This window comes from Sinocyclocheilus rhinocerous, unplaced genomic scaffold, assembly GCF_001515625.1.
Source record: "Sinocyclocheilus rhinocerous isolate Xijiao unplaced genomic scaffold, SAMN03320098_v1.1 scaffold1152, whole genome shotgun sequence".
NCBI classification, from domain to species: domain Eukaryota; kingdom Metazoa; phylum Chordata; class Actinopteri; order Cypriniformes; family Cyprinidae; genus Sinocyclocheilus; species Sinocyclocheilus rhinocerous.
Window position 1 is genome coordinate 1,778,724 of NW_015625590.1, and position 22,554 is coordinate 1,801,277.

At 38.2% G+C, this 22,554-nt stretch overlaps 3 protein-coding genes across 10 annotated transcripts in view; 1 reads left to right on the forward strand and 2 right to left on the reverse strand.

Annotated features, from left to right (window-relative positions):
- LOC107756677 (transmembrane protein 87A-like) overlaps positions 1-8,302 on the forward strand; it is a 15,533-nt gene extending 7,231 nt beyond the window's left edge. Inside the window, exons 14-22 of one of the 3 annotated variants that reach the window (XM_016573887.1) lie at positions 1,509-1,617; positions 3,067-3,125; positions 3,224-3,327; positions 3,426-3,499; positions 4,105-4,166; positions 4,393-4,445; positions 4,635-4,665; positions 5,048-5,105; positions 8,012-8,302. In XM_016573887.1, the coding sequence (XP_016429373.1) occupies positions 1,509-1,617; positions 3,067-3,125; positions 3,224-3,327; positions 3,426-3,499; positions 4,105-4,166; positions 4,393-4,445; positions 4,635-4,665; positions 5,048-5,089 (534 nt within the window). In that variant the 3' untranslated portion in view covers positions 5,090-5,105; positions 8,012-8,302. Of the gene's footprint in view, positions 1-1,117; positions 1,187-1,508; positions 1,618-3,066; positions 3,126-3,223; positions 3,328-3,425; positions 3,500-4,104; positions 4,167-4,392; positions 4,446-4,634; positions 4,666-5,047; positions 5,659-8,011 lie in introns of those variants that run through there. The other 2 variants (XM_016573893.1, XM_016573879.1) reach the window with 2 other exon arrangements.
- On the reverse strand, positions 6,926-12,402 carry LOC107756666 (titin homolog). Of its 2 annotated transcripts, XR_001641847.1 has the most exons (4): positions 12,080-12,402; positions 8,309-10,340; positions 7,308-7,440; positions 6,926-7,059 (listed from the first exon to the last, which is right to left on the reverse strand). XR_001641847.1 is itself a non-coding variant. In XM_016573864.1 (3 exons), exons 2-3 carry the CDS (start codon positions 10,152-10,154, stop codon positions 7,418-7,420), a joined length of 1,869 nt encoding a protein of 622 aa, XP_016429350.1. In that variant the 5' UTR covers positions 10,155-10,340; positions 12,080-12,402; the 3' UTR covers positions 7,284-7,417. The 2 variants fall into 2 exon arrangements, 1 of the variants encoding a protein (XP_016429350.1); XM_016573864.1 differs by lacking the exon at positions 6,926-7,059 and having other exon boundaries at positions 7,284-7,440.
- Positions 12,403-19,700: 7,298 nt separating this feature from the next.
- Positions 19,701-22,554, reverse strand: part of LOC107756697 (nesprin-2) — a 25,942-nt gene continuing 23,088 nt past the window's right edge. For 4 of the 5 annotated variants that reach the window (XM_016573914.1, XM_016573934.1, XM_016573927.1 and 1 more), the window contains exon 13: positions 19,701-20,634. In XM_016573914.1, the coding sequence (XP_016429400.1) occupies positions 20,388-20,634 (247 nt within the window). In that variant the 3' untranslated portion in view covers positions 19,701-20,387. Of the gene's footprint in view, positions 20,635-22,090; positions 22,156-22,467; positions 22,541-22,554 lie in introns of all 5 variants that reach the window. The other variant, XM_016573922.1, reaches the window with a different exon arrangement.

Sequence of the window (22,554 nt, forward strand, 5' to 3'; positions counted from 1 at the left end):
GAACGGCTCGAATAGTTCCTGTATCAAATGAAAGCCCGCCTTATGAAATACGAAATGTGCTGTGATTGGCAGCACTCGGCACCTGGTCGGGAAATGTCATGCCCCTTACGATAGCCGCCTGCGAACTTCAGTGTAAAATATTGCGTCAAAATCAAATCAATTTGAGCGTGATTTAAACCCGGATGATTGTAACCACTCTAAGTTCGTCTGCCTTGAGAAAGCAAGCGTGTCTCCGACATAGTAATAACACTCGTTACCTTCTCTAGTGCAGCTCAACCAGGTCTCGTCCCATTCGTCGATATTTGTGACATCACAAATCCCGGATGTGATATCACAGATCCTGGAAAATATGCGTTGTAGTCCAAACGAGTCGTTCATTGTAGTTTTTGAAAGTGATTTCTGTTAAATAAAATATCTCCTTTTGAAGTGGACTTGGAAATTTTCAGATCTTTTTTATGCTCAAACAGCAACATTACAGACTAAGTAAAGTTGAAAAAGTGAAAAAGCATAATAGGACCACTTTAAGATGTATTTGTGATGATCCTGATTGCAATGTGAAATTAAGCACCATAGTAGGTGTATCAGTACAATAGTTGGTAAGATCTGTTTATTTCTGTTAATCAGTTTAACTGTGCATAGATTCCGATTCAGTAATTCACTTTTTTTTTTTTAAGTGAAATATTATTGTTTAGTAATAAATAGTAATGTTTGCTTACATTCATCAAGGAATCCTGAAAAAAAGTTTCATGATTTCTACAAAAATAAGCAGCACAACTGTTTTCAACATTGATCATAATAAGAAATGTTTCTTAAGCACCAAATCAGCATATTAGAATAATTTCTGAAGGATCATGTGACACTGAAGACTGGAGTAATGGCTGCTGAAAATTTAGCTTTGCCATAATGGGAATAAATTATGCAAAAAAAAAAACAGTCAGTTCCAAGCCATATCAGAGCAAATACATAAATATTGAGGTACTGAACACCATAAATAGGAAATCGTCCAGCCCTATGTAAAACCCTCTGATGGTGGTGTGTGTGATGGTGCTACTCTTCTCTCTCTTTCTCTGGCTCTCTCTGTCTTTCCCTCTATCTTCCCCCTATATTGTTCTGTCAGGCTGAAGATGACCTGGTGTTGCTGGCTGCCATCCCCTTGGCTGTTCTCGACTCTACCCTCTGCTGGTGGATATCCTACGTTTCTCCTTTGCTGTTTGTGTGTGTCCCTCTTTCTCTCTAAATGGGTTGTGTAACAGTGGCCCTGCGCATGTGGGATGTTGATGACCCCCTCTTTTTGTTCTCCTTCTATTTGCAATTTCCGTGATTTTCTGTAAAGCTTGAGAACACTTAAAGGACAAACCCGTGCATGTTCACAGTCAGGAATACTCTCTACAGTTTCACATCTCTCCCTTTTTTTTTACTGCAAAGTAAGCTGTGTCTGCATTGCATTGCGTATGAACAGGAAGTCGCTGAGCCCTAGTGATCAGATATAGTCCTTGACACTCAGTCACATCTTCATTAGCCTGGCCCAGACGATGAAGCTCCTTCGGCTGAGGAGAAACGTGGTCAAACTGTCCCTTTACCGACACTTCACCAACACACTCATATTCGCTGTCATCGGTGAGCAAATGCCACACACTACTACATTATTGTGCAAAATATCTTTGACAGGATTACAGTACTGCATTGAAATGCGTAACTGCCAGTGATTAATGTCTGTATAATACTCGCATACTGAATTATGATTGGTCTATGTCAAACATCTGGGTTACATGATTTATTAATGGAAAGTGAGCCATAATTGGGGACATTCAATCTCCGTCTCTTTCTCTTGCTATATTTAGGTTTACAACTTTTCAAACTATCATTTTGCTAAAAACTTGCAAGCACTGATATTTCCTTAATGATACACTACAGTTCAAATGTTTGGGGTCAGTAAGACAAAAGATTTCTATTTTCTTAATAAATACTGTTATTTTGAACTTTCTATTAATCAAAGAATCCTGAGAAAAATGTAGCACGGTTTCCACAAAGATATTGATCAACACAACTGTTTTTAATATGGATGATAATAATAAGAAATGCTTTTTTTGAACACCAAATCATCATATTAGAAAAAATTGTTAAATTATTGTAAACATTATTTTGAAAGGATATTGATTGACTTGATTGAGTGATGCAGTTATTTTTGCCATGAATATAGTCACTGCTGCTGACATGGCGTTTAATCATAAATAATAAATAAATCCACATATTAGAATCATTTCTAAAGGATCATGTGACACAGAAGACTGGATTAATGACTACTGAAAATTCAGTTTTGCCATCACAGAAATAATTATTTATAATAATTATAAAACATTAAAATAGAAAACGGTTATTTAAAATTCTAATATTTCACAGTATTATTGTTTTACTGTATTAATGATAACAGATTTTCAATTAAGTGAAACTAGTTTTAATAAAAAAAATGTTTATCTGAGATAAATTTTAAAAACCTCTTATTTTTATATCCATATCGATCTTTTTTTTTTTCTTTTTTTTTCTCGCCATGAATATAGCCGTGATAGCTGGTAACTATAAACAAACAAACAAACAGTATTAATTATCAAATAAATGCAGCCTTGGAGAGCATAAGAGATGTCTTTTTAAAAAAATGTAAAATCTTACTTAGCCCAAAATTTAAAATTCTAATATTTCACAGTATTATTGTTTTACTGTATTAATGATAACAGATTTTCAATTAAGTGAAACTAGTTTTAATAAAAAAAATTTTTATCTGAGATAAATTTTAAAAACCTCTTATTTTTATATCCATATCGATCTTTTTTTTTTTCTTTTTTTTTCTCGCCATGAATATAGCCGTGATAGCTGGTAACTATAAACAAACAAACAAACAGTATTAATTATCAAATAAATGCAGCCTTGGAGAGCATAAGAGATGTCTTTTTAAAAAAATGTAAAATCTTACTTAGCCCAAACATTTGAAATGAAGTATATGCATATATATTTATTTTGCTTTCTTTTTCTGCCACATGTTCTCATAATGAAATTCTGCTTCTCTTTCAGCTTCTGTTATATTTATTGTGTGGACAACAAAGACCTTCAAGTTATCCAAGTGCCAATCTGTAAGCATTCTCTTTTTATATGTAATAAATATATCTTCTGTCCTTTTAGTTAAACTCATGTACTTTTAATGACACCTTTCCTTCAACTACTCTTGTAGGACTGGAGAGAGCTGTGGATAGATGATGCCTTCTGGCGCTTCTTATTCTCAAGTATCCTGCTCGTGATCATGTTCTTATGGAGGCCGTCAGCCAACAACCAGCGGTAAAGCGCTTCACTTCTAACCATATGTCAACCCCATTTGTAAACTCCACTAATAGTAGAAACAAGATCGTCAATCTATGTCCTTCTGAACCCTTCAGGTATGCCTTCAGTCCACTGGTGGATGAGGTTAGTGAGGAAGAAGAGGGGGAGCAGCTAATGAATGAAGCCTTCGGTAAGGGTCTTAATTAAAAAATTAGCAGGTGTGAGACAGAAGTAGTGGCCTGTATTAAAGATGGTGGAGAAAATTCTGCACATGGGATCTTTGCAAGCTGCCTTTCATTCTCCACTAAATATGATGCATTTGATTTAAAGTCGTGATGAAACGGAAGTAGCAACAGATATTTTTTTCTGTATTGTGATCAGACAGATCAAAAAAATAAAAAATGTATGCCTAGGTTGTACACATCGGTTGATGATTAGATGTTGAGATGTGGTTGTTGCACTCAAAAGTAAGGGCAGATGTACATGAGCTTGTAGGGATGGGTTTAAACAAACTCAATGAATGAAGTTATTTAAATAAAAAAAAGTTAATAGGTCAATTTTTTTATCAAACAAATACATAGAGAAACGTTTACAATAAGATTTATAACATGCATTTAGAAAATAGATGGGGTCGTTTTTCATTTAATGCCGACATTAAAACATTCAGTTTACATTTCATCAGCACATTTGAATGCTGCCTATCAAGTCTGCAGATCTGGTTTATCAGCCTTTGTTTGCTGTGCTTTCATTTGACTGCCTTTAGCTGGTTCTAACCAGTTATACTTAAATTCACAGAGGGTGTGAAAATGAGAGGAATGAAACCAGAGACCAATGGAAGTGCAAAACCCAGCAAAGTGGTAATTCATAACAATACCTGGCTTAAAAAAAAATTGTTTCATGAAAAGCATGTTGTATTGCCATATATAAGAATGCCTTATGAAGGATTAGACATGCTGTTTACATTAAAAAACACCCTGTTGTGTGAAAAAAAAATTATTGTTGTGTATTCTCAAATACGCTGCATATTTTTGGTCATGTCAAGGCCTTCGCCTCATGGTAAATTTGTTTTATATTCCCATCCAGGATGAAGATCTCAAATGGGTTGAGGAGAACATTCCCTCATCAATGGCTGATGTGTAAGTCCAGGGATCATATAAAAGTCATTTGTGTATAGAAATTATGGTTAGAATGATAGATACTAGCACTAATAGCACTTTTCAGTATGGAACTGATTATTTGTACACCCAAACACGTCATCGGTTTGCCTGTAAAGCTACCATCAATCTCTGCCATGTCATTGACATGTCCTTCTCTTTGTTTTGCAGTGCACTGCCACCTCTGCTAGACTCAGACGAGGTAAGTGTCTCATATTCTGATTGGCCAGCAGTTGGCGCCCTTTGAGCATCTAAAGTAGAGCAGAGTAGAGTTTCTCTGTTGTTTTCTTTCTGCTTGGAACAAAAGGAGCACTGAGGCTTTGGCGGTTTTGACTGACTAATGAGAGCTCACTTAAGCTAACATTGGATGTGATCATATATCGAACTGCAGCCAATGTGGACAAATCTCTTAAGAGGAGATCAGAGATTACATACTACAATACATATGTATTGTATTGTTATTTATTTGAGGAATTTCATTGTATTGCACAGCATTTTTTTAAATGACTCACTTTCCTCATTGTTTAAAAGATGACTTTCTTTCATGATTTTGATTTTTTTTTCTTTCTTTTTCCCCCCCTCAGGAGATCATGACCACAAAATTTGAGATGTCCAAAATGGAGTAGATCTATGAAAATGTATGTAATGTATATAAAATGTGTACGACAATGCAAAACTGCTTTATCCCAAAATATGAGCTTTTCATAAGTAACATCTGTACATATGTGGGACGATGAGGGTAATGCACTAAAGGACTTTTTGTTTTATTTTTAATTGCCTGTTTGTATTTATATTTTCTCAAATAATATGGTGTAAGAGTTTCTTAAAACATAACTGTAAATTGCCTTTGACTGTTGTTTACATATCTATGGGACAAAATGTGATTAAAACACGTTAGTTTATGCATTGTGCTCTTTCACTAAGAGGCTTTTGCACAACAATCCTATTATTACATAAAGATGGGAAAACATGTAAGATAAAAGCTTTCTCTTCTGGTTTTCTTTAATTCGTCAGTATGCTTTCACAAATTAACAGTACCTTTCTGACTTGGTGATATTTTCAATAAAAGTGGCCATTAAGTGTCATCTTGTTGGCCTGTGCACCATTAAGCAGATTGCCTTTCAATGGATTTATCTGACGTGAGTTTTTAATGCTCTGTTGTCATAGTTAACAGACACTCGCCTGCCTTTGGGTACAGTTAGATGACAAGGGAAAATCAGTTTTCAGAAGTTTTAGTGTAAAAAAAAAACGTTTTAAACCTTTTTCCCCCCAGTTGATTCAAACAAACCAAGGCTTTTTTTTCTCCCCTGGGACCAGCTGGACTGCTGGCCACAGTATATCTAGCAGCAAATGCCTGTTGCAAATAAAAATATTTTAATACCAAAAACAGTAAAAAGTTATTGACCCTTTTTGACATGTAAGAAGAGACCTAATGCTTAAAGTCCACCCGGGTCATGCTGTCGATAGGTATTGATTTCTTCTCAAAGCCACATTCAAAAGTCTGTCATGCAGTGTCAGTTTCACCCACTTGCCAATACAGTCTTAATATCTCTGTCCTGTTTTGTCCCTGTTAAGTCAGCTCATTGTCTGTTAATACTTACACAGTTCGTCATTAAAGGGATAGTTCACCCAAAAATGAAAATTTTATGTTTATCTGTTTACCCCCAGGGCATCCAAGATGTAGGTGACTTTGTTTCTTCAGTAGAACACAAACGAAGGTTTTTAACTCAAACCGTTGCGGTCTGTCAGTCATATAATGGAAGTGAATGGGAATCACGGCTTTGAGAGTCAAAAAAATAACATAAACAAAACCAAATTAAACCCTGCGGCTCGTGACGATACACTGATGTGTAAAGACACGAAACAATCGGCGTTTGTGTTCTACTGAAAAAACAAAGTCACCTACATCTTGGATGCCCTGGGGGTAAGCAGATAAACATCAAATTTTCATTTTTGAGTGAACTATCCCTTTAACCCCGACCCTGTGGTGAGCTATAGGGAATGCTGCACCAAAACCTGTTGCTAGGCATTCTGTTAATCTGCAGTTACCATGCTAAAAGCATGATTTCAGAGATTTAGTGTAAATAGTGGACAGTGTGTTGATGGTCAAGGATGACAGACATAATCACCTGAGCTCAATACAAATATTGAGGATGGAGTAGGATATTAAATTGCAGTGAATGCAATCCAATATAAACTGACAATTCTCATAATACAGTGTTCATATTAGGGGTTTTATATAATGTGTGTTCCCATTTCCAAGATGCAAATTATGCACTGTTGTGAAGCAGTATTTTTGGAGGGAAACTAAACAAATTCTCTCCATTGATTTGCATTAGCTGAGACTATTTTACAACTGCCCCAAATAGCAAACCCAGTTAATCTGTTATTAGTCAGCATTTTCTAAAATCTGTCAATGATGGCATAATCTGCAAGAAAACCCAGAGAATTGCTTAATGTTTAATGGTGGTTTATTCATGTACACAAGATAACAGTCTAAAAACAAAAACACAGAGATTAGAGCACATTCCGCATTGAATTCACAATTCGGGGGGCAGTCTGGTGGGCTGTTATTTCAAATGTGTCTATCACATATCTAGTCAAAGGAAAATTACAAACAGAATGGCAATTAATATAAATCTAAACAGTCTTTATGATCACGGTACTTTGTGATCACTGAGATTAACATTTCAAAGGAATGTCGTTTATGACAATATAAAATCTCACTAGTAGACAGGCAAAACATTTACAATGATGGAATGCTAGCAAGAACTGCACTGATTGATGATTCTGAATTATTGCTTTTCAAGATTTTTTTTAAACTATGTGGATTGCATCTCTCACCATGGTGAATCGTGGCGTAAACATGTGATTACTCCATATTTTGGGGGAGGGGGGGGGCAAAGCTCCTCGCTGAACGAATCCCATGCAGATCTAATCCTCTTTGTGTGGCGTCACACGTTTCCCGCCTTTTTTTCTGGTAAATGATAACAGAAGAGATTTCAGAATATATTACAATATATTTTTTACATTTAAAATTTTCATTAATTATACACACATTTTTGTCACAGAGAACAGGTTCATTTACGTTCACCAAAAATAAATTTTAAACTTTATAATACAGAACGGCAAACACTACACAACTGCATGTGACAGTATTGTGAAAAGCCTCTTCCTCAAAAACACTTCATTATTAGTGGTTCGACATTAACATAGAGACATGCTGTAATCTTTCATTTAATAAATTATGTGTAGAGAATACTTCCTGAAAATACATAAATTGCTACTTTGGATAACTTTACAACAGCTCAATTACAGCACCTGTAACTTCCTTTGAATTCACTGACCCTAAAATTCACAACTTTTTAAAGGGGTGATGGAGTATAGCAATATCTTTTTGACATGTCCACAACACCAGAACATGTACCCACAAACACAGATGAAGGTGCTCAGGATCATCAAGAATCAATACAGAGATCCTTGATTTAAAGTAACTTCTCTGTGACAGTAACTGACATCAATATCTGTGTAACTGCTATTGTTTTCAGGCTGGAAACACTTCAAACTACTGTCCAGAACGTCCTTCTCCTTGGCTAACTGTTCAGTGGCTGAGGATACAACTGCACGAACGATGGAAGCTGCAACCTCATAGAACATCCTCTTCAAGGCTTCCTCTTGTTCATCTGTATTGGTCTTCGCTGACCCAGAAAGGGACCCTCCACATTGAGGGGCCCCATCCCCCCCAGTCTCTACCTCAACACTAGTACCTACTCCTAATTTAGACTCTGCTTTGCCATTTCCATTTTGCAGTAGATCTCTCGAGTCAATTGGAGCTTCACACTCACCGCTTTGGGCAACTGCATTGACAGTATCACACTTCCCGTCTTGATTGAGGATCTTCCCATCCTTCGGACAAGTTTTGCCACTAGAGTCTATGGTCTCCTGGTTGGTCTCCTCACCCTTCACATCATTCTGGGTTGTTGCTTCATGATTGTGTGCTGCAGTGTCCTCTGATGTAGCATCCGAGCATCCATTCTCACCATTGGCTTTTGGCTCTGTCTGGGCTCCACCCTCTGGTGCTGGATCTGCTACATGAGACTTGTCTGATGGCTGACCAGATGGTGCACTAGTGTGGGACCTCTCCTCTTCATCAGAACTCTTGTGTTCGCCTGCCACCTGAGCTTCATTATTGCTCTCATTCTGAGCCACAGTTTGCTCCTCTGATCCAGTCTGTGGGACATCAGTTGCCCCAGCTGCATCATCAAGGCCATCCAGGTCTTTAGCCTCACTCTCACAAGTACCATCTCCATCTTTCTGGGCTGCTGTACCCTCCCCCATGTCCACGCTGGTACTCTTCCCCTTTCGCAGTATGAAGTTCTTTAGTGACACAGCACGGTTGAAGTGTGTCCTTTTTGCCTTGGCTGTCTTGCCTGAGTCTTTACCAGCCTGTGGTTCATCAGTCTGCTCTTGCTCACCCGCTGCTTCTTCCTCTACTCCACCAGTGTCAGCTGCCCTCTTTGATTTGGGAATAACTCGTTTTTTGAAAGAGGTCCAGATCTCATTTGCATGCTGGTCCACAGATTTTGCATGCTGTGTAGTAGCAGTTGCTCCTTTCTCCTCCTCACCCTCAGCATTAATCTTCTCCTGTGCTTCTGCGTCGCTGGCTACCTTTACATCTTCCGTCCCCTGTTCAGCCTCTGGGGCGTTTTCATCTTTTACATCTGAAGAGTCTTTGTCCTTTGGTTTGTGGATTCCAACAACTGATGAATCTCTCTTCAGTCCTTGGAATGTCCAAGATCTCTTTAGTTTCCACCTTTTTTGCCCAGAGTGCTCTGACTTTGTAGTGGAATCCAGTGTCCCACTGTCTCCTGCTCCATCTGCACTGGTTCCTTCTGCACCCTCAGCATCCTTGGACTCATCTGTGCTTTTCTTGTGACTTTTCTGAGCCACGAGTTTCTTAAAAGAGTGCCAGCGTTTCATGTTTTTTGTTGTTTGGGGGTTAGACTTGTCTGGCTCATCTGCAGTCGGAGGCTCCTCTGCTTGGTCTGCCACATTTGTGCTGGCATCAGCATCCTCCAGCCTGTCTAGTGATTTTGACCGAACCTTGCCATGTTTTTGAAGTGCCCCTGTACCATCCTTTTTGTCTGTGCTTTTGTGTGAGAAAATTTTAGCAACAGGCTTGCGAATGAAGTCCCTAACACTAGACTTCTCTCCTTGCTTTGGCTTGGCACCAGATGCCTTTTGCTCTTGGGAAACCTCCTCATTTTCTGGTGCCTTTTCAATAGTCTGCCCATCGGCTGCAGCCTCGCCAGCTTCTGCTGGCTGACTAGATTCCTGGTCTTTAGGGCCTGCAGTATCCCCTTGATCGTTCTGGCTGGAGACCTTATCTTGCTCCTCGCCAGTAGTATCCTCAGCTCCTGTTTGCTGCTCCTTCTTTTTCTTCCCTCCCATTACTTTTCCAAGCCCACTTTTATTTAAAAAAGAGTCCCATATTTTCTCAGAGGCTGGCTTAGATTTGCTATCAGCTGGTTGCTCTGTGCTTTGTGGTGCCTCAGTAGTAGGCTGTGTTTCCTCTGTTGAAGCTGGGGCTTCCTCTGTTGAAGCTGGGGCTGGATTTGTGGTTTCTACCTCTGCCTTGTTCTCGACAATGTCTGCTTGGACAGGCTCTGCATTAGCCTCAGTTGCCGCCATATCGAAAATAAAAACTCCAACTATCAGGTCTTCCTAGCTGAAAAATACTTATTTCCTTGAGTTCTTTATGGAACTGAGTTCATTGATGATCAGCCAGCAGCTCTGTGAGTGTTCCTATCCAACTTATTTCCATAAGAAATGGGCAATTCTGCATCATATTCCGTATGGAGTAGATGGACCTCAAAGCTAGAAGGAGAAAAGACAACAATCAGTTTTAAATTGGCTGCATGTATATCAATCAGCATATGAGAAATGTTTTTTTTTTGTTTACAATGCTTGAAACTTGTTCTGTATCTTAGCTGTACTACTGTGTTCTACGTGAGGTAAAAATAAAGAATGTACTAGACAACATCATGCTGCCTTTAAGTGCCTCCAGTCACCTTGGAGTCACCAGTGTACACATGATCAGTGATTTGTTTTACCAATTACGCCATTTGAGGAGTTTTTCTTGTACTTAATATAGAAAATGTCACATTTAGATATTGATCTGAATACACATCTTCTGTTGACATTTAGCTTATCTCATTGCATAAATGCACATATATGTGTTGTATGAAAATGGCAAACGCAAAAATAAGTCAACATACCGTTGCCCGTATGATGATGAAAGATCTTATTATAAACCTCTAAACTCTTCACCCTAGGTCAACTCTTATCATTTAACACTGGGGCTGTTTTTATTTCTACACAGAGAATTATTTTGTGATTTAAAAAAAAAGTATCTTTTGTCAAGCTTTCTTGATGCTTAAAGCAATTTAATGCTTCCTCTGAACCCACTTGCGAATTTGAAATTATTTTACGTTGTATTCGGTCTGAGACGCTAGAGGTGAAACCATATGTGACAGTTTTGGCGCTTTTCCACTGCGTGGTACGACTCGGCTCGGCACAGTTCGGCTCGGCACGGTTTGCGTTTCCACTGCAGTTCAGTACCGCTTTAGAGTGGGTGGGATTATTAAACCTAATTTGCATTGCTAATGCGTCCCTAACCATCTCCTCCATTTTGTAAAAATGTGTTTATCAACATCACCCAAGTTATTTTAATTGACGGCGCTGCACGAGTAGTACGTTATTTGCCAAAAAAACGTCGAAAAGACGCAAGCAGACATCCTACTTCCGTTGTGTCTGGAAAACAACCCTGAACAATGCTCATTCATGTCACTTGATTCGGATCACCAATTTATAGGACCTCACAATAGTGTGAGTAATTAAACAATATTAAGATTCACGAAGCTTCCAGTAACCAGTAACATGTCTGTCACCGTGTAAATGTGTGATGTGGGAATTATGAAATCATCATGCAGCGGGAAAACAACAACAACCCGCGCGCGCATTCCGTGTCTATTGTGGTAAAGCCATGCTTGTTTTATTCTCGAAATCTCGTTAGGATCCAATTCAGCGACAGAAGTGCTTTTGCTTTTTAAAAAGGTTTTTCACTGATACATAGCCTTCACCACAGACTGGGCGCAACTGGGAGCAAATTCACACTTGAGTGCGTCTGATAATAATATGCGGGAGGACAGTCTGGCACGTTTGGCGAAGTTGATCGCATGAATGAATTAACTCGTAACAGTTGCTTGAGCAAACACGCAATAGTGAAGCAGATGTCCTTATTCAAAAACATAAACACAAAGCAAGACACGCTGGAAACGGATTCATTGAACCAAATACTCAATTTCACTATGCCTACGAATTCAATTCCAGGGCGCAGTCATTGCGCGCCTATTGTCCTTTCCAAATAAATCTCTGCACTTCCTTATAATATCCATTGTAAATGCATTGCATAGGCGAAGCGTGCAAAACAACACGTATATTTTGACAAAAAAAGATGGGCAATCAGATCTAGGATACAAAATGAAGTTCTGCACGACAGAAATACTCAAAATAATACAACAAAAACATTATAACTAAGAAAAGAGTCTGCAAACCTTGTTCCTCGTGTGTAAATCCGTCCCGTGTGCTGGAGGAAAGGTAATAATCTGCTGTAGACTGGAAAAGACACAAACTAAATCCCCGCTCGCATCCTCATGCCTTGACTGAAGTGAGATCAGTATGTGTGAGGGAGAGAGAGAGAGAGAGATTGTGTGTGTGTGTGTAGAGAGAGAATTTCGCGCGCGGGGACGTTGAGGGTCGAGCGCTGGTATTAACAGACGCGGAGCTGCGGCTCCATCTATCTCACCCTGTTGCCCTTAGCAACCAGGGAGACCACCCCCATCCTGCTACCACACGGCACACGCACACACACCCGCCCCCAACACTAAGAGGGTTACTGTACGGGGTTGAGACGGTAACTTTAATTTCAGCCACTTCCCCTGATTTGCGTGAAATGTGGTGATGTTGCATCAGGAGCCTTCAGATTGGCTGCGGCAGGTCCGCAGATTGTTTCTGCACCTCAGTGACGCAGGGCAACAGATCGAGTGGTCGGGGAGACTGGGGGAGTGTTGTAATGTTTAGTTTCAACGTCTGTAACTCACTGCTTTTGCTATGTATCCTAAACTCTGATTTGTCTGTTTAGAAAGCAACAACGAATCAATAAACTGTGCAAATTAATGTCAAGTACAGAGAATGTACAATATGTAAAACGTAAATGTAAAACTTTATACATAAAGTTGTTGTGGTAAAACATAGTAAGAAAAAAAAATGGAGAGGTATACAGGCTATATATAGAGAGATATTTGCTTCTATTTGTATTTTTTGTAAGTATGCTATCTGGAAAGCATACAATCGTGTAAGTAAAATCATTTTTAAAACATGGATATTTAAAATTTTGTGCATAAAGTTATTGTGGTAAAAATAGAAAGTTTTTGTTTGTCTTTTAATGGAGGCATATACATAGAGAGAGAAAGATAATTTTGCTTCCATTTTTTCTACAAGGGTGAGATGTAAAAACAATTTTAAAAACATGGACATTTAAAATTGTGTGCATGAATTTATTGTGGTAAAAAAAGAAAGAAAATGAATGAATTTTATATATATATATATATATAAACCTTATTTATAATATTTAACCCTCAAACACAATGCAAAATTCAAAATATAGTTAAAACACCTGTAAAAAAAAAAAAAAAAAAAAAAATCCTGAAAAATCAGCTCTGTGATCACAGGAATCGCATTTATCAAATTTATAAACGAGAGTCTACTGTTTTTACTCTCACCTGAGGAGGCTGGTATATAGTCATGTCACTGCTGTAGCTAATTTCTAATTGGTTAAACTGATGGTGTTACATCTCACCCTGTTACACACTCCTTTACAAAATGAAAAGACGTTTGCACAGGCTCCACAAATAGAAATGTGAACAACTGACCTCATTATCTGAAACTAATTGTTGGGGAATCAGAACAAAGGCCCGTGTGCATATTGGGTTGATGCAACTGAACAATAAGAAAGATTATTACAAGTATCTGCATCACAGAAATTGCTGTTGAGACCCTAAAGCAGCCAGGGGATGAGATGGAATTTTTAGGACTATGTGCCAAGGCCAAAATTGTTTTTTTATGTGCCTGTTTAAAATATTGGGCAACATTTTTCCCCCAAGGCCAGAATAATATGTGCGTTCCACTGGAAATGCATCGCTCTGTGATGAATATTTCATACAATTGAGCATCTGCAAGAGAATTCTGTGCTCCTTCATTGAGCTTTAATTTCCTCATGGAGGATGCCACATCTGTCTGGAGGCATCATCGAGTCAGACATTCAGTCTTGGTCTGGCTCATGGCGCAACTGAGCGACGATGAAGGATTATCAAGCTGCCAAAGAATCATAGTAAAATCATCCTCATTCAAGCCAAGGGGAGGAGCATAAAGGATTGGTCAGTTTGAAGGAGCGATCTATAAATAGCAGGATAACGGGATTATATTTACAGGACAAGAAGTAACAGTTATGATTGTGTATGTGGCTATGTGTGCACGTGTGTGATGAACAGAGGTATTGTCTGACCTTCCACTGCACTTCAGAGATGATAGATCACTTGGCAGTTATAGGCTGCCTCTTGGTAATACATGGTCATGATAGGTAAAAATAAATATAAATACAATAAAGTATAAAACCCATATAAAAATAGAATCAATATATGAAAATGAAATTATATAAAAAATTACAAAAACATATGTTTACCTATGCATTTAGTGACCGAGAACTGTGCTGCACTTTACTAATTTATTTAGTTTTAAGTTATTTTTTAATTTCATTAATTTTAGTCTTATGCAGCTTTATTTCTCTTTATCATGTTAATTACCCTGAATTACCACTGTATATGCAATTTGATAGATCAAATTTAACGCAATGCTTTGTATGAAAAGCAATTATAAATAAATAAATAAACTGTGATACAAAAGTGATAAATAAATAATTTGAGACTTTTTTCTAACCCGTGGCTCGACGTCATGAGCAACTAAGAGAGCAATGACAGAAACAGAGATGTCTGAAGGTCAACTCTTGATTGCAATCAGACAGATGAGTCTGATTAACTATAAACAACCTAAAAAAAAAACACTCTTCTTTCTACAGTTATGGCATCTGCACGAGCTTCTTCCTTCAACAGCTCAGTAAAACCTGCCACCAAGCCTGTAAATGCACATCTGATGTCACATAGGCTCTAGCATGGGAATGGGAAGATGTTACGCCACTGCTGTGAAATGCCCAGGCTTTGGATGGAGTGGAAGGAGCAAGTGTGTGTATTTCTGCCACGCTAATGCCTTGTGACAGCACGCACTTGTGTGTGAGCAGAGGGGTGAAGCTGGGGGTTGGGTGCTTCTGGTCTGACACATTCAACCGAAGGCCGCATCAAGCTCATGGTTCTGACTGTCAACTCCATTTCCCGCTCTCTCATCCACCACAACCGAGGTCTTATTTTAAGAAGCCGGTGTCGAGGCAGGATGACCTGCACGTGCTTCCACACGCAGCTGTAAACACCGGGATCAGAAGTGAGCCAATCAACTTCTTTTAGTCCCCCAACGCCGGGTCCCTGACGTTTCGCTGGGGAAGTAAAAGTAGTTTAATCAGTCCAGCATTTGCACACTAAACAGGTAAGATGTGGGAACAAAATCAGTATTAAATGATAAGATTGGCCTTTTGCTCTGCTACTGGCAGCCCTGGTTAAATATTTCACACCGGAAAAGGCGGGGTGGAGACTTATCCAGGCTTACGGTCATTGTCAAGAGAAGTGCCTGCAGAGGGGGAATTAAAGGCTGCACAAAATCTTACTGCAGCAGCAGACGGGAGAAAGTAAAGACGTACATATTCGAATCTAGATTTGAAGGATCAATTAGCATTAAAACCGCATATTTAGGCTGAAGCGAAGTCTCCTCCTTTTTTAGGAGGCTATTTAGGTAATGGCACCTTCCATGGGACATTAATCTGTGTAATTAGGTTTCAGCTGCGCCGTGTGAAATAGATTGCTCTGGCATACTTCACTCCTCTGCAACCTGTACCTAGGAGAACTTTGGTGGAATGAACATTTTTTTGGCTGTCCACATTCCTATTTATTTTCTCGCCAGCACAAAACATCCATCAGCTCCTGTAAGGGGAGATTACATCAGTTCTGATCTGATCCAAAATAAGAGCTGGCCATGTTAGGCCTGCTGCTGTCCGGGTGATGATGCAGCAATATCATATCATGCACTGGAAGACTGAGATGCTCGAGACTGAGAAGATGCCATTAAATGAAAATTCACTCTATCTATTTTCTAAATGCCTGTTATGGATCTTGTTGTGAAACATTGTTCTTTCAGTATCATTAATATACTTTTATTGTTTTTGTTAATATTTATGAATTAGATTTTTTATTTTCTGTTTTCACTTTAATTTTAAAGTTTTAGTAATTTAGTGTTTTGTCATTTTTTAAATGTTCATTTATTCAAGTTAGTTTATTTTCTGTTATTTTAGTACTTCAAGTTAAACTTAAAGGGATAGTTCACCCAAGAATGAAAATTCTGTCATTAATTACCCTCATGTCGTTCTAATCCTGTAAGACCTCCATTCATCTTCAGAATACAAATTAAGATATTTTTGATGAATTCTGAGAGCTCTCTGACCCTCCCATAGACAGCAATGTAATTACCACGATCAAGGTCCAGAAACGTAGCAAGGAGATCGGTAAAATAATCCATATGACATCAGGGGTTCAACCGTAATTTTACAAAGCTACGAGAATACTTTTTGTACGCAAAGAAAACAAAAATAATGACTTTATTCAACAATTCGTCTCCTCCACGCGGTGCTAGGCACACCCTGGTGCTATTTTGGAGAATATCCACTGAACGTAAACAGCGTATGCTATTCTGTGTCACGCGGTTTGATCGTGGTAATTACATTGCTGTCTGGGAGGGTCAGAGAGCTCTCAGAATTCATCAAAAATATCTTAATTTGTGTTCCGAAGATGAACGAAGGTTTGAAGGTTCTTACGGGTTTGAAACAACATGAGGGTGAGTAATTAATGACAGAATTTTTATTTTTGGGTGAACTAACCCTTTAACGAAAGTGAGAAATATGTGGCCTTGGCAACTAGCTGAAATAAAATGCTTTTTTTGTTTGTTTTTTAATTAACACATTTTTTATAGTTTTAGTTTTAACTAACAATAATAACATTGTTGTGAACAATTCATCCATGCATTCTGTTTCATTTTTTTTTTATGTTTAATCAGATTGTCATAACTGGACCTTCTGGGGGAAACTAGATGTTGACACGACTTCTCCAATCATTTAATCCACTTAAACTCCGCCCCTGCTAGCTCACACCCAAATCTCAACTTCCATTCAGCAACCCGCCCTATCCCCCCCCCCATTTTTTCAATTATCCATTACACTCTGATACACTCTGATGTATGTAACATTCTGGAAGAAATTTGTCGCTACTTCAGTTTCAACGTGACTTTAAAGGTATAATTAAGACCAAAATAAACATTTGGTCATCATTTAATCACGAAAACAAGTGTTGAAAAATGTGAAAACGGTTGTTTTGGACCCCACTGACTTTCTTCGTATTAAAGGGGTCATATGAAGTTGCTAAAAAGAACATTATTTTGTGCATTCTTCAAAATATCAGAGAATAGTAAGTCAATACAAATTTGGATTATCATGAGGGTGAGTAAATTATAGGATTTCCATTTTTGTGTGAACCATCCCTTTAAATTGTGATTATTTGAGGGTAACAAGCAATTTTTGTGCCTGACAGCCATTCATTTGAGGAACATTTTTTAGATTAAGCAAGTTGAGATCTTTCATCCCACTGCCCCGTTAGACAGCTTAGACAAGCTGCACTGTTCGGTGACCTTTTATAGTATAATGCTGATTGATTAATGTGTCCCTTGTGGCCTAAATGTAATGTTAACTTCACGCATGGACAACCTTTGAGGTGCAGCTGTTCTAGATATCCAAACGAATGTGGTCCTGAAGTGTTGGCTTCAGAGGGATTTCCATGTAATCTCTTTATTAGCGCACAGCCTGTCAGTCTCAGTCACTGGTGTTGTTGTGACCGAGCCCTGCTGTGTGGGAGGGGGGTTCTGGGAGCCAAGGTCCCAGCCAATGGTGCCCTAGCCTGTCGATTAGCTCCATGCTATCTCATTAAGTTACTTGAGTTCCTTTGCCCACTTGTGTTGGCAGGACACCGTAATGCAGGGGTGCCCAAACTCAGTCCTGGAGGGCCGGTGTCCTGCAGAGTTTAGCTCCAGCTTGCCTCAACACACCTGCCTGGAAGTTTCTTGTATGCCTAGTAAGACCTTGATTAGCTGCTTCAGGTGTGTTTGATTAGGGTTGGAGCTAAACTCTGCAGGACACCGGCCCTCCAGGACCGAGTTTGGGCACCCCTGCCGTAATGGTATCTGAAAACAACAGCTAATCATTGTGAAATGCTTCTTTTCGTATTAATCAAAGGAGTTTTGGTGCAACCACTGTCCATCATAGAGAGCATGAAACGTGTGCAGACATAGCTCTGATGCTCAAGTGATGTCTGAATATTGAGTATAACCAATGAGTCAATCAACAAATGAGCCACACAGATGGTTTCTGTATGGGATTATTAGTACGTTAAACTGGGCATATTAACGAAAACAAAAACAAAGTTCATTCGGCAGGGACATTTCTAAATATAGTAAGAAAATAAGAACAGTAAGAAATGGTATTAGCTTACAGTTGAGTAAAGATGACCAGTGACCAAAATATAACATTGAAAAAATTGAGGTAGAATTAATTCATAGAAAGGGCTCTCTCTCTCTAACTTTTGAATGAAGTTAATGCATTTATATATTTTGTTATATATAAAATGTAAATATTCATATGTATATATACATACCCATTATAATATTTATTTATATATTTATAAAATTGATTATAATGTAAACAAGATTTATTAAAAAGCTCTCTCTCCCTCTCTCATGAAAGTATTTGTGTATGTATGTCTAAAATATTTCTGTATTTTACTACTATTTACTTTTAACACATATATATTTATTTAATACATTATAAGTTTAGTCATATATATATAAATATAATTATGTGATATGGTGTTACTAACATTATGAAAAGCAGTGGAATGCAAATTACTAGGTCTTAGTCCACATTTCAGCTGAATGGTGCACAAACAAAATGCTCTTTCTGTTCTCAAGCGTGGCAATTCCCCTGACATAAGCAAGGCCTGTCATGGTCAATGGCATCATATTCATTCTAAGTAACCATTGCAAAACAGTTAGTGATGCTGCCTGATGCTCAGAGTCAGATTGTCCCAACTCACATTTTTGGCATTTTCTGATACACATCTGCCCTGTCAACTTGTAATGCCACATTTAAAGGACAGCAACCGCAAGAGTGAGTTAGAAGCCAAAATAATGCATTCACACTCATTAAAAAAATAAAAAAACATTTGGTTCAACATCACGCAAGTTATGCAGCCCAGATAAATTCATATGCATGTTTTATTATAATATATCTCCTCTAAATTTTTTCATAGGAACGATTACCTCATGATCCTTTTCCGCCCAATCCAAATGCTCTTAATATCACCAATTATTGTAACAGCAGCACTGACCTTCAGCACCTTGGCAGAGTTTAGAAAAGTGCATTTCCTCTAAATGTTTTATTGCCACAGAAATCCTCCCTGTTTTTTCATGTCCTCAGGTGGATACCAGAATTTATTTGCTTTCGGTTTATAGGCTCTAGGCTTGCAGAGGTATATGGTTCAATTTGAGGCTCTGTTTTTGCCAAGTATATAAACTCATCATCATACAAAGGCAGGCTTGCTTACCCATGCACACAACACTTCATTTTCTGCAGTGTTGACTATAGTTCAACTCCCAAGAGCTCTGAATGGATCAAGATGAGGTTGAAAAGCCATCTGCAGACATTTCCAGCGAAGATCATTTGTGTGCTAATTGAATTTGAAACATTCTTTCTTAATCTTTTTGAGTGTTTGTCTCTGGCAGGAGCACAAAAACCTCTTTCAGCATGTCCAGCAAGCCAGATACACAGAGAAAGACACTGACTGCTTCCCCCCCAATGAGAATCACACGGCGTATCACTCCACACGCATTCCAATGTCACCATCCACAGCCAGCCACTTGTTTTCACTCATCTCTTTTATTTTACAAGTCATAAAAAGTGGATAACAGTGCAAAACAGTTCTTTGATGAGCACAAGGATTTGCTTTAAAGCTCGCTTGTGTCTTCTTCACTGGACTGATGCAATCTATTAAATACAGTGCAGAATGCCCTTTCTTTAAAAAAAAAGTTACAGTGATTACGGTATACAATACAGTGGTTCTTGATCAAATATTGCATATTGTGACGCAGTATGAAATGTTCATGTGTATTCTCTCTGTCCAAAATTATTTTTAACTCTACAAAATTTGCAGCAATATTTTTTAAACAAACAAACAAAATCTTAAAGCCTGCACACACACACACACACACACACACACACACACCTTTCATTCATAAACAATCTGCTTTTAAATTTAACAAACCTATAAATAATTGGTTGGCCAAAAAATCCTTAATCTGTCAGTCGAAAATTCAAGTAAACATGCTCAACAAGGCAGTTTTAAATAGAGATGCTTCCAGAGCTGTCAACTCATTTCAGTTTTATACGATTCACTCTGATATTGTGAGAAAGTTGGTGTCAGAGTAGAATTAAGTGCACTTGTTATATTAGGTGACACATGCTTTCATAGAAATGTTACGAGAAACCTTGAAAACAATTCATAACATGTGTGCTTACTAAACTGTTTGCCGTTACTTCTTGCTTCCTCAGGTGGGAGGGGGTCCTTTGTAACGTAGGCCCAGGTGAAATGAGCGGGTCAGGGTATTGGACCGATGGCACGAGGTATCGTGGAGCAAGATGAGAGGCCAGATCACCACAGCAAGCAGGAGGGCAAATAGGAGAACAAGCAGTGGTGCTGAGGCCTTTCGTACATTGAAAAACCTCAGGGGCCCCAAAAGCCAGGTGACACTGTGCCTTAAGCTGCTACCAGAAGCCTTCGGTCCACACAGGTCACTGGAAACAGAAATACATCATGATAAAAGGCCATTTTTCTGAAGTAACAGATTGCTTACAGGTCTCTTCTATAGTAGTAGTTGGCAAAAGCCTGCAGAGTTTAGCTCCATCCTGACCTAAAGCACTTGCCTAGAAGTTTCTAGTAATCCAGAAGGCCTTGATTAGCTGGTTAAGGTGTGTTTAATTAGGATCGGAGCTAAACTCTGCAGGATTGGACATCCTTGGCATAAATCAAATTTATTTTGCACAAATTAAGTTTGGTATGCATTGGTGAGGTAGAACTGCTTTAAAACATTTCTACGAGCCAAGGCTGACCTTAAAGAAACTGTGCTGTGAACAGTATTCACTCATAGTAATGTGAAAATAACTTTAAGCAAGATTAAAATCAAAACTAATATCTGTGTCCTTGCTTCACATTTAAGTCCATTTAAATTGATTTCTGGGACAAAATTGGCCTCACTGGTCAGGGAAGCATATGACTTCACTTTGTCAAATGATTCTCATTGCATTTTTGCAGTCCAATAGACCTTAAATGTGCCTTCTTTGGACACTGCCCAAATCAAGGGTAAGAATCTTGCGTATATCATTAACATGTTGTACAAAACAACACTGAACCCCATTAACTTTCATTGTATAGAGAAAAAAAGAACTTTTTTTGTTTCAAAATATGTGTTCTGCTGAAGAAATAAATGTCATACAGGTTTGAAAAGACATGAGAATGAGTAAATTATGTTAATTTTTATTTTTGAATTATCCCTTTAGATTTATACACTGCATTTTTGTAATACGTCAAGCTACAATACAGACAAAATACGACAGTTCAAAAGTTTGGGGTTAAGATTTTTCAGTGTCTTTTAAAGTATATTATGCTCACCAAGACTGCAAAAATACAGTAAAAACAGTAAAATTGTGAAATATTATTACAATTTAAAATAACCATTTTCTATTTGAATACATTTTAAAATCGAATTTATTTCTGTGATGGCAAAGCTGAATTTTCAGCATCATTATTCCAGTCTTCAGTGTCACATGATCCTTCAGAAATCATTCTAAGATGCTGATTTGCTGCTCAAAAAACATTTCTTCTTAAGATCAATGATAAAAACAGTTGTGCTGCTTAGTATTTTTGTGGAAAAATATTATTTGATGAATAGAAAGTTCAAAAGAACACCATTTATTTGAAAAATAAATATTTTGTAACATTATAAATGTCTTTGCGGTCACATCCGATCAATTTAATGCACCATTGTTGAATAAAGTTAATAATTATAAAAAAAATAAATAAAAAAAAAACTTGAATGCTACTACATTTCTAATGACTGTTTTTCCAGCACAGAAAAAAAAAAAATAGTCAAGGTGCAATTTAGCACAAGAAAATACACAATGCCTACCATAATAAATCAACAACCTTATTTATCTAATTCAATTATGTCTGCATAGGAAAACACTTTCTCACCAACTCGACTTTGCACGGGTGTTGTCCTCCAAAGAGTCAGGGAAACAAAGTCTCTCCTGCTGCCTCTAGTGACAGAGAGGGACAAGATGATAATAGCTTGAGATTAACAAAGCCCTGCAGGGATTCTATTGTTTACCACATCTTTGGCACCGGCGCACATTACAAGTGCAATTATGTGTGGGGTGTGTTGAGAGGTGTAAAGCACATCATAAAAATCATGCAAGGCAACACATTTGCTACACATTAACAGGTCTGGCTTTAATTTGCAAACCCCAGGTGATCATAAAAGCAGTTATGGTGTTTGTAACACACATGAAGCGACCGTGTGAGGGTGTTTGTGCAGAAGGGGCGTATGTGTCTGTGCGAGCAAGATATACCTGTGGGTCTTCGTGACGTTGGTAAGAGTGATGCTGGAGGTCACATGACGGGGATGGGCGGGGGGTGGAGCATGTGTCCTCCAGCAT

Excerpts from the sequence above, each read along its gene's own strand:
- LOC107756666 (XM_016573864.1), bottom strand. The coding sequence starts at position 10,154 with ATGGCGGCAACTGAGGCTAATGCAGAGCCTGTCCAAGCAGACATTGTC. Across the intron at positions 7,441-8,308 it reads CAATGCAGTTGCCCAAAGCG|AAAAAAAGGCGGGAAACGTG; the intron begins GTGAGTGTGAAG and ends ATCATTTACCAG.